At 39.2% G+C, this 12062-nt stretch overlaps 1 protein-coding gene across 1 annotated transcript in view; it reads right to left on the reverse strand.

Moving 5' to 3' along the window:
* The window catches only part of CEP120 (centrosomal protein 120), a gene marked incomplete at its 5' end in the record, with an annotated part of 41282 nt that extends 31039 nt beyond the window's left edge, over window positions 1–10243 (reverse strand). Inside the window, 6 exon segments of the mRNA XM_082498090.1 lie at window positions 1789–1986; window positions 3298–3446; window positions 5563–5704; window positions 6560–6674; window positions 7591–7747; window positions 10192–10243. Of these exon segments, the coding sequence (XP_082354216.1) occupies window positions 1789–1986; window positions 3298–3446; window positions 5563–5704; window positions 6560–6674; window positions 7591–7747; window positions 10192–10243 (813 nt within the window).
* Window positions 10244–12062: the final 1819 nt, after the last annotated feature.

Here is a 12062-nt window from a genome sequence, read left to right on the forward strand (position 1 = left end):
CAGACATATAAAATGCATGACGGCAAGGTAAAGGAAAAAAGGAGTTATTGGAAAGCTCAGCCTTTGTGCATATATTTAGACACCACTTAAATAGCAAGGATTTTTTGAATTAAGTAACTGTGTTCTTAATTCCTGGTAAGAATCATTATTCCTTTTTCAAAACTTGACTCAACTCTTTCTTCCTCCCGCAGCTTAATATTTATACACCTAATTAAGAGATGGATCTTAAAAAAAAATCCCCCACTCTACAGTAATTTATTTTGCTCTGTGAAAGTTACTCTTTGAAACTTACACACCAATCTGCTCTTTCCCAAGTAAGAGTCACTTCAGTTCTGTTTTAGCAGATCAGAACACTATATTCTGATCCTTAGTATTTATTACATTTAATGAAGACTCTAATGTTAAAAGGTGTCAGCTGCCAATATACACCTAGGTGTGTATATATGCTCATACACATATATACAATCATACCCAATATACATATACACATATGCCCCCCCAGTCTGGCAGCTAGCTTTTTGGAAAAAAAAAAAATGTATTATTAAGGATTAGAATACAGTGCTCTGAACGTATACCCTAAATTTTAAGAAGCTGAAGAGAAAGAAAACTGTAAATCAAGATGTAGATGTGACCTCATATCAACTCTTGTCCAAAAAGTCATTCTTTAACAGGATGAAAGCACACATAATTCTCTGTATGTGTACATATAATATATGCTATATTAAATACTTGGTTTAAAGACCAGAGACTAAGATTAAATTCCAAACAAATCAATGCATATATTTTCCCAAAAACTGTCATTAGAACAATATTTAGAGTTGAGACAAAAATCTGAAACCACGTAAGATCTCTACAGAACATTCTTAAACTAACCTGGATAACAAAACTAGAATGGTACATAAAAGTTTAAAGAAAAATAATTTTTAAAAGTTCCAGATCCAAGACTTACTTTGTATAACTAACACTGTCTTATTTACTAGCTATGTTATTAGAGAATCTATACTACCCTCAACCAAATAGTCTCCTGTTTTGTAATGAGTTAAGTCTGAGCCAGATAGAGATTGCTATGAGGAGTTTTGATACTACCCAATATTTAGAATGAGAGGATAACTTCAGTTGGAAAAGACTCTTAAGATCACTGACTCCAACCATAAACCTAACACTGCCAACTCCATCACTAAACCATGTCCCCCATTTAAAGGCATAGCTGAAGATAAGCAATATCCCATAACAGCCCAAATACGGCTGTAGTATATTTAAAAACAGTGTTTGGCTAAGGACTGAGGGGAAAAAGAAAAAACAAACAAACAAAAAAAAAAACAAACCCCACAGACTTCTGTTATTATTCACAAAGAGCACTGAGGATTTTAGAACTTAGTCAAGAATGACCTGAGCAGCTGGTGTGGCTGAGGTTATCACAGGTGGCACAAAGCAGGACTGTAGGCTGCAGATGGTCTGATTGCAGAGGACATCCCAGAGCTCAGAGCTCTTGAGATTGCAACATCAGCTCTTTGGGAATATCATATTTCAGCAGTGTCTTTTATCATGACATGTAGCCCAGCTTACTATAGTGACCATACTAAAGGCATTGTACTCCATCTGAGCTGGGAAACTTACTGCTAGGGTTTCCGTCACATCAGCCAAGAGAATCAACTTATATTTGAGACAAAACACTATAATACAATCTAGTTTTGGAGAGAAATGCTTTTCAGTTTCATCCTGAGCCACATGTTATTTCTTTTATTTTCATTATTTATTTTCATTCACATTTGAGAAGAAACAGCTTACCTGCAATTTTGACTGTGCACAAAGATAAACTTGAAGGACATCAGCTGTACTACGTATTCGAACTGAAGCTCTTTCAGGCTCAAAGTTTGGATTAATTAAATCAGTGAAAGGTTCATTTATGACATCATGTCCCAGCAATGAGTAGTAGAAAAAAAACTCAGGCTGTCGTTCAGGAAGCTTCATAGTACTAGAAACTAACTAAAAAAAGTTGTAGAAAAGAAAAATGTATCTCTTTCATTAATGTACAGTTACAATAATGTTTAAGCATTAGCTTGGAAATTAAAGAGCTTAAAGTGATCTCAAACTACTAAGTAGCTGACCTAAATCCTACCTTGCATTACACACAAAATAAAAAGAAAGTTTTCATATTAATACTCAAACTCATTTAAAGAAAATCTTACTTCACAAGCATACCAATAACTTGCAAAGTGGGACTGTAACTGAAATCACATATTCAATAGTATCAAGCACTGCACAAATCGAGTCCCCTTCCCTGGAGATTTTCAAGACCCGCCTGGATGCAGTCCTGAGTAATGTGCTCTAGGCAATCCTGCTTTAGCAGGAGAGTTGGACTAGATGATCTCTTGAGGTCCCTTCCAACTCTGATAATTCTGTGATTCTGTGATTCTGTGAAATATTCAGAAGTAACCAATGACTCCAGAAAATATTTATAGTGCAAATAAACAATGCACACTAGATCACAAGTTATACAAGAAATACTGGAACTGCCAGCAACAGCTGCTTCATCCTGTAGCCACTACAACTGTGAGTTCAATGCCTAAAAAGGCACAAGCTACCCCACAGTGATCACAGTAAGTTTACTTCACAAGCCCTTATAATTCTGACATGGAAAATCGGTTTTGGTGAGAAAAAAAAAAAAAGATGACAAGACTGAGGAGAGTTTACCATACACTGAGTTACAGATAATTAAAATCGCACTGGTCTGGAGTCATGACTTGTAGAGTAACTTGGGCATACTGATATTTTTAAATCAGACAGGGTGTATCAGTGTGGTACAGTACAGAATAAACACAGCAGCTGAGGTCTAAAGCCGAAATAATCACATGAACACAGTGCTTCACCCAAGCATCCAAGTCTTCCCCTTAGGCAACCTATAGGCCCTACTGCTTCATACATCTTATGAATCTGAAAGATATTTTGTCTTGTTTGAAGTTCAGCACATAGGCACCGCATCGAAGACTGGTATTATCCACACACACTTTTTATTATATATTCAATATGCATTTCATAAAAGTGCATGATTTGAAGTAAAGCAATTTTAGTGCTCCAAAAGAATTCTTATCTTTCATCTGTGATTTGACATATAAGCACTACATAAAGTTTAAAAATTCAAATTAATGTATATTAATTCAATATAGGACAAGGCTATTTATTGCAAGAAATCTACAAGATAATAAAAAAATCCTGACTAGAAATAAAGCACAGGTGGGTGAAAATACAGACACAGGACAGTACTTCTTAAAAAATATACATAGCAAGGAAACAAACCTGTTCCAACTGTGTGGCAAACACAATGGTTACAGACAAGACAAAGTAGTCTCTGCAATACTCTGCTGGCCCAATTTGAAGGTAGCCCTCTTCTGTATTCAAAACTGGTACAATACTTTTAGGGTCTAGTCCAGAGAGAAGAGCAGATGCTAAAAGAGAAGAAAAAAAATTAAGAAACTTGTGACCTTACTAATTGCTGCAGGAATCTTACATATAATTGTAGTATTACTGATAAAGATCCTGATGCTCAATTCTAAAGCATTTCAACACAAAAGAGTCCTTAAGTAACTTAGGTATAGGTACAAAAAATTCTGAAATTAATTTCTATTCAGTGGGCACAGATGTTACTCCGAACACTATGACAGACAGAATGCTAGTGCATATTTTTAAAATTACTGTGAGTGACATGAAAGTGACTGGAACTTCATTTCATTAGGTCAGAGTCTACCACGCTGTTTCTTTATTTTACTCATTAAAGGAAATGCAAGACAGTAACTGCATAGGACAACCTGTTCAATTGTTGAAAGAAGTACAATGTCTCATTTCACAGACCTTTGGAATGTCTTATTTAAAGACTTTTCATCTGTAGTCTTCAGTGCATAAACCAGTGTTTGTATTGTGGTTTATTCGTTTCTACTCTATGGTGCCAGTAATACAATACATTTCAAAGCACTTCAGGTTACACCAAACAGGAATAATCACACAGCACGATTGGTTGTGAACCAAAAGACTCCATTTAAAACTGGGAACTTTAGACCACTGAAGTCAGTGAAGCAAGAATAAAAAAAAAAAAAAAAAAAAAAGGTGTATGAATCCCAAAAGGAAAACACCTCCTTAAGTATCTGACTAGACTGGAACTGAGTAGTCTAGCTTTGTCATACCCAGTGCTTGGAACATTAACTTTAAACCCGCAAAAACCTACGTTTGATTGCCTCCACTGCCTAAATATGGTATTGACCAATCTTCAGACAACAGAAAAAAGGGAAAAAGCTGGCAAACTTGTTTGCATCAATTATTCCACAGAAAGCATGAAGTGGAAGAGAGTACTGGGTGAAGGTAGAAGAGATTTCTTGTATTTTCTGCCAGTGCCATGAGGGCTAGGAGAGCTTGCAGGAGGAAAGATCACAGGTTAACAAATAATTTACAGTAGTTCCTTGCCTCCTTTACAAGCTTTATGGTACATAAAATTCCCTGTGCTTGGTTGTAAACCTGAAAGGATGGAGAGCGCCAAGTGATTACACTGGAACTTCACTACTGCCTTAAACACCCTTGCAATGTAGCCAAGTCAAAGTCTGGGCCAGAAACCTTATAAAGCACTTACTGCCACTGACCACTTTGTTTTTACAAAACCACAGACCATGATAAGCAGATGACAAATTTATAATTAGGAAAAAGTTACCCCCAGGGCAAGAACACGAAGTACTGTAAGTAGGAGAAAATCCATTAGTTGTAACAGAGGCTCAGTTTTCACAAACTAAGTGTACAGACTTTTGGGTGGGGGGTGAGGTAAATCTGTTTGGTTTAGGGGTGTTTTTTTTTTTTTTTTTTTTTTAATCAAGTTCCTAAGGGTTTGGGTTTGGTTTTTCTAAACTACTAAGTTGCCTTAAAAAATTCCAGATAAAAATGACTGAATTGCACAGCACATACATGAAAACACTTCCTAGAGTAATATTTGAGTTCAATACATTTGACACATTTCACTAATTATATTAGAGAGGAAAGTACAAGGTAATCCAGAAGTGGAATGAGTCCCAGCAGTTAAGTTTTTGTAGTAACATCTACTTAAAATTATCAATAGAACATGTTTTAAGTACTGAATGATTTGAAATAGATGAAAAACACATCAGAAAAGGGAAGCAGCGTACCCAACAAATGAAGTATTGCCATTACTTTACAATTCCAAGCCCGAACTACTGAAGCTGAGTTCCACAACTAAGATCCTTTCTTCTTTCTTTCATTACAGAGCTTTCTAAAGCCCTGAAATACAAGTAAAATGCCCATAGGAGTAAACTATGAGTCTCTAATTTTAAAGATCAGTTGGTTTGCAACTCTCTCCACCTGGAAGTCACACAATTACAACAGTAAAGCATCCTTTAAAAGTTATTACCACAAGGTACATTAATCAGCTGTAAAGTATTTGCATTGGAAATGCTATGAAATTAAAATTCTCTTGAGACTCCAACACGTTTCCAACAAGTGATATGTTCATCTAGCACAGGAACATTTTTAATTCAAAGTGAGTGATATTCTTATTATGTTACTTACCCTTCACTTCTCTAGATTGTGCCTCCTTTGCTTGAAAATCATCAACTAGTGCTTTTGAATCAGTCTCCAATGCAACACTTACTTGTATTTCAGATTTAAATTTACTGTACTTGTTACTAAGCAGAGGATACCATTTTGGTGCCTACATAATTAAAACAAAAATAAAAACAGAAAGAATTTAGAAAACCCAGGAAAATATAATATTGTTACAGAAAAATTAGACTTGCTCTAGCAATTCTACTTCATCATCTACAGGAATATACATTGTTTTTTAGTTCCAAAAGTTTGGTCTATTTTGAGTATGCTATTATACTAAATGATTCTATAGAATGATTCCTGGAAGACTAGCTGAATATATTCACCAATTTGTACAGTAAACAAGTTAGCAAGAAAAAATATGCCATACAGAGAAAAATCTACAAGTTCTCAACTGAAAGTACAGTGTAAGTTATATGGGTCACAAATCCTTAAGTATGTCAAAATAAGATACCAGGGCCCTATTATGACCTATATCGGAGTTATGTTTTGATCAAGCACAGCACAGAGTTTTGATTAAATTTTATGAACAATTACATCATTTTTACCCTACGCTGTGTTAAGGGGCCAGAACTTCTGACAACCTAACACACCTTCCACAGAGGCCCATTAATTTATTTTTTTTTTATGATGGAGACTCAATTCAATTGCTCAATATCAATTGCTTTGAAAAGTTTTTCTAGCTGATTAAATCTTGGAATTGCTTAAAAGTATTGCTTACAAGTGCTTCTCAAATTCAGAATTGCAAGATTAGTACAAAGGAATTTCCTTTGCCCATGTTCTTATAGAGAGTCAAGAAGATGTCTCTCCTCTAACATTAAAAAAAAAAAGTAAATGATCAACTAAGAATCATACTCCAAAACAAGACTTGAAAGTTTTGCCTGTGCCTTAATTCAAATTTACTATCTGTAACTGTATCATCAAAATGTAAGTTTTTAAAGCTTTATACCCCATAACATACCTGTTTCTTTTCCTGCACAGCCCTTAAATGAAGTACAATATAGCCTATTTTCTCTTTAGCTGAAGATGCAGGATCCAATGCAAAACACTCAAGTTTGATAGGTGTACGCTGCAGCCTGAAAGAACAACTCAGTTGAAATCTACAGTGTAAAAGGGATCTCTGCAATTAGTTCACAAAAATAATTCATAAGTTTCAAGCATACCAATGATACAAAACATATTTGTTATATAACTAGTTTTAACAGGTCAAGAAATGAGTTTACATTGAACATCTAAAAATTCATCATTAAGTGGGAGAATGAAGAAGCAGATTAATTTTGTAAGATAAGCGTACTGCAGTCTCACGGACCCTCAAGCGCTATTCAAAAGATGTAAGTGACAAATAATAAAATCTCATCCACCTACAAGAAATAAGTACTGCATCTCACATGAAGCCAGGACTTCACTTGTATCTTAAAAGTAAGACTTATGCAAGATTTTTGTGCAAAGCACCTAACAATACCCAGAAGCATGTATGAAGTATCTAGCATAAGGTACATTTAGGTGTTTTTCTCTCAAACATCAGAGATAATATGGTCTTTTTAACTTCTTAGATTACAATATTACCTCCATATTTTCAATCAGACAAACCCAAATGACAGTTATGGAAACCTTATTACATTTCCAAGCTCTATTTGACATTTTCAAAAATATTTTCAGGCTTGAAGTTCAGTTAATTCTGTGCCAAAGTATACATAAGAAAGCTTGAATCCAATGCTTGAACTGTAGAATTATTATTTTGCTGTAAACTCTTACGTTTTTTTCAGTAGTGTAAAAACATACCCTTTAGAATTTTCAAACATCACTTATCTTGCCACATACTACTTTTGTTTGTTGTGGTGATACTATGGTAGATTAGTATACAGCTAAAATAAAGTTTCTAAAAAAAAAAAAAGAATCAGATGACAGTAATACAAAAATTATATTTCAGCAGCTGTAAGGACAAGAAAATTAAATTCTATCTCCAAATTAGACTTAACTTTCTAATGTTACCTGTGCTGATGAAATGCTTTCCTATCAAGTTCCCAAGCCAATTCCGTAGCAAATTCTGGCTGATCGGTATGCTTTACAGGATCAGTAGCCAACTGTTCACCATCAAACTTTGCTTCAACTACAAGCACATGCTTGGGTCGTTTTGGAAAATAGCGCCCTGTAAAAGAATGTAAACACCACGTGCCACCACTAAAAAAAGAAGTGAGAGCTCAAACTTATGCTATAAATCAATTACATAAAAATACATTTCCTGTGTCACCCTACCTGTGCGTACTCTAAAACTATGTTCTTCATATTGGAAAAAGTTTTCCCACTGCACAGAAGAAAGACCATAACATGAAAGAGACTATTTGTAAAGCATCCAGAAAGAGCAATACATTAAGAACCTAGACAACTAGTATGATTTAATTGTGATAAATCTATGATTGGGAATAGATCAAGTGAATAGGTGAGAGACAGCAATTGAGTGTTTTGCACCTACTGTCCCACATCAAAGCAGCAAAACACGATCTAATGAAAGACATGAAAGGTGTTTTTCTAAATACTTGTTGTTGAAAAAAAAAAAAAAAAAAATCACTACTACATTAGCAGACTGCCTGAAGTAATACAGGATTTTTCCTGGGTTCGGTACCATGCCATATTCTGATTAATAATTTAAATGACAAAATGAAGCGAACACTTAAAATTTACATCTATCACAATGTGGTAAGGGGCTATGCACATGTCAGAGGACAGGATCTTATTTTAAAGCTACCTTGGCAAATTACATAAATGGACAGAGAGATAATGGGATTTACTTGACAAAGAGAGAAAGCATTCAGTCAAAAAAAAAAAAAACAAAAAACAAAAAACAATCCAACAGAGAAAAAAAACACACCAAAACAAGCAACCCCCACCCCCCCACACACACTAATTGCATCTCAGTAACTAGAATCTGTAGAAATATAAACTGAAGAATAATTAGCTAGGCATTCAAGTCAACACCAAAAAAACCTACTTACAGTGGATTGACAATAGGGGATAGAAACAACAGAACAGTACTTTATAAAAAGAGTAGAAGCAGACACATGAAACGGTCCCAATTGTCATAAGACATCACCAGGGCTCCAGTGTTTTAGTCCAAAGCTTCCCTGAAGTATGTCCCTGCTGAAAATCCTCTGCTGCCCCTAAGGAAGGGCTGGCAATGCTGCTGCCCACAGCCAGAAAGAGAGGATGGACACGATGCTGGGCTGTCTTCACCCACCTACAGCCTCGATTGGGAGGGAGTGGCGGCAAACGATTCTCTGCACCCACAGGGAAGGCAATGGTGAGGGGTGCAAAGGACAATGCGGGCTTGGTGACTTTTGCAACGCAAAAAGACAGGTTCTCTCCCCCCCTTCCCCCCCCCCCCAAGGAAAAGAAGGCTAGAATCGTAGAATAGTTTAGGTTGGAAACGAACTTTAAGATCATCGAGTTCCAACCTCCCTGCCATAGGCAGGGACACCTCCCACTAGACCAGGTTGCCCAAGGCCACGTCCAGCCTGGCCTTGAACACCTCCAGGGATGGGGCCTCAACAACCTCTCTGGGCAACCTGTTCCAGTGCCTTACCACCCTCAAAGTGAAAAACCTCTTCCTAATGTTCATCTGAACCTGCCCTCTTCTAGTTTTAGAGCCATTCCCCCTTGTCCTATCTCTACATGCCCTAGTAAAAAGTCCTTCCCCAGCTCTCCTGTAGGCCCCCTTTAGGGACTGGAAGGCCGCAATAAGATCTCCTTGGAGCCTTCTCTTCTCCAGACTGAACAGCCCCAACTGTTTCAGCCTCTCCTCATAGCAGAGGTACTCCAGCCCTTGTGGCTCTCCCCTGGACACGCTCCAGCGGGCCCATGTCTTTCTTATGTTGGGGACTCCAGAGCTGGATGCAGTACTCCAGGTGGGGTCTCACAAGAGCAGAGGGGCAGAATCACCTCCTTTGAGCTGTTGGCCACCCTTCTTTTGATGCAGCGCAGGATACGGTTGGCCTTCTGGTCTGCGATTGCACATTGCTGGCTCATGTTGAGCTTGTTGTCAATCAGCACCCCCAGGCCCTTCTCCTCAGGGCTGCTCTCCAGCCACCTTCCACCGAGACTGTATTTGTGCTTGGGATTGCCCTGACCCAGATGTAGGACCTTGCACTTGGCCTTGTTGAACTGCATGATGTTGTCTTGGGCCCACCTCTGCAGCCTGTCCAGGTCCCTCTGGATGGCATCCCTCCCCTCCAGTGCGTCTATGTTGCCAAATAGCTTGGTATCATCGACCAGCTTGCTGAGGGTGCACTCAACCCCACTGTCCATGTCCCTGACAAAGACGTTGAACATTACAGGTCCCAGGACGCCGTCATCATTCCTTTCAAATAACATTTTGGGCAAATACCTCTAGAAACAAACCGGGGGGTAGTGTATCCAGGCTTTAAGATATGTACCACCATGGCTTTATTAATATAACCAGTTTATTACATAAAGCTTTGCTCACTCCACAGAGAAAACACACCCGAAGGGAGCGACCACCCACCATTTTCCGTCCAGGAGGGAGAAGACGACCATCAGCCGGGAGGCCCCCCCACCCCTTCCGTTCCCCTCGTTTACCTTCCAGGATGGAGACGACGATCAGCAGCCGGTCGGCGGCTCGGGAAACCATCTCCCCGCTCCGCCCGTGAGCTCAGGGGACCGAGAAGCGCAGCCGTTCCAAAGGCGGAGAGAAGGACGAAACGGGACCCCCGCCAGCCTGTCCTGCCGCCACTCACCTCCCTTTTACCGCCTCCGAGCCTTTAAACGCCAACCGCCGCCCCTCCGCCACACTTCCGCCTAGCAACGGCGGTCCCGCCTGCCGCACAGCGCGCCACTTCCGGCGCGGGGCGCCGCGGCACCGCCCCCCGCCACCACCCGCCCATTGGCCCTACCCCGTCTCTTTGGCCCCGCCCTGCCCCGCTGGCCACGCCCCCGTCGCGTTGGCCCCGCCTCGCCGGGCGGTGTCACCTGCCGCCGGTGCAGCTGGTGAAGGCGCGGGGTTCCCCGTGAGGCTGCGTCAGCTGCGTGGCGTCATCTGTGCCTTTTCTCAGTGAGAAATGGGGCGTTTCGGGAACGGCCGGAGGTGCCGCCGAGCAGCTGCGGTGGCGGGTCTGACTCAGACCGTAGATGGTGCGCGGGGTCCCCTGACTTGTCATGGGCAGTGCCGCGGCACGGGGGGTGTCAAACCCGCTTTGTGCGCGGCATCCATGCAAGAAAAAGTGGTGGAAAACCTCATATATGTAAATAAAAGTATAAGTATGGCATTGCCGTTTTCACAAGCAGTTTGCATTGCCAGTCGACACGTACCGGCTGCTTTAAAGGCATCCTGTCTATTAAAACAGGGAAGTTTCATTGTTTTTTTGCCACTGTGGTGAGTGGCAGGGCAGGACAATCTCCATCTAGTTCTAAAGTGCATCTTTGTCGCGCCTAGATAATTTTTTAAGGTATTCTATCTTCCATATGAAGTAATAGTCAGCTAAGCAATAATACCAGGAATTGGTGTCCTATGGCATCCCAAATTATATGTACACCTTGACTGTGAGGCAAAAGAAACCATTTTTATGTTTACAATCTTTTGTTTAGTAGATAGCGTAGCAAAAAGTCAGTGCTGACATAAAATTCTTATGTTTTGGTAACACACGTATTCCGGAAAGATACCAAGTCACAATTTGCAAACATCAGGAGAGGGAGAACCCCTTTCCTTTTGCAGGAGCTTATTTTCGTTCTGAAACACTGTTAAATGAATTTTCTTATTTCCGAGCTGAATCTGCCTGAGTTCAGTTCTGGCTGGTGCTTTTTGTTGTGGCATCTTGTGTAACACCACATTTGGCGTGACAACGGTCTATGTTTACAGTTCAAGTTCTTAAATTTCTATCACTGTCAGCTTCTGCAAACCAAGTTGTAGGTACTTTTTAAAGAAGTTTTACTTCTGAAAAATGAGTAATTTTGGCTAGGGAGGGAACATGATCACAGAAGATGACAAAAATATACAATTCACCTGGCAACTTTTTTAATTTGAAAACTTATTTCTTTTGGTGTGATTCCTAGGAATGATGTCTTCTTCTGGTGTCTTACATGAATTTATTCCATATCAGAGTGCTGCAGTTTGTAACCAGAATAAAACTACTGTATCAGTAAATAAACATTAAAAAAAAAAAAACAAACAAAAAACCCTAGAAATTAAAGCCAGTAATGCTTTCTGGGTGAAAAAAACAATTAAAAATTATTCCTCAGTGCACCTATCCTTTTCCTCACAACAATAAGGTATACTTCATTACTTTTTGTTCCCTTCTATTTTTGGCATTTCTTCATATTTTCCCATATTTTGTCTCTCTAACCTTCCTAATCCCTAGAAACATTTTTCCACTTTATTCCTACCTTTTCAGCAGGCTAATGCCCTAGGCTATCTTCCTCTAGGGACAGTCTTCATAGTCAGCTTCTTTCCTTTT

This window comes from Vanellus vanellus, assembly GCF_965231255.1.
Source record: "Vanellus vanellus genome assembly, chromosome: Z".
NCBI lineage: Eukaryota > Metazoa > Chordata > Aves > Charadriiformes > Charadriidae > Vanellus > Vanellus vanellus.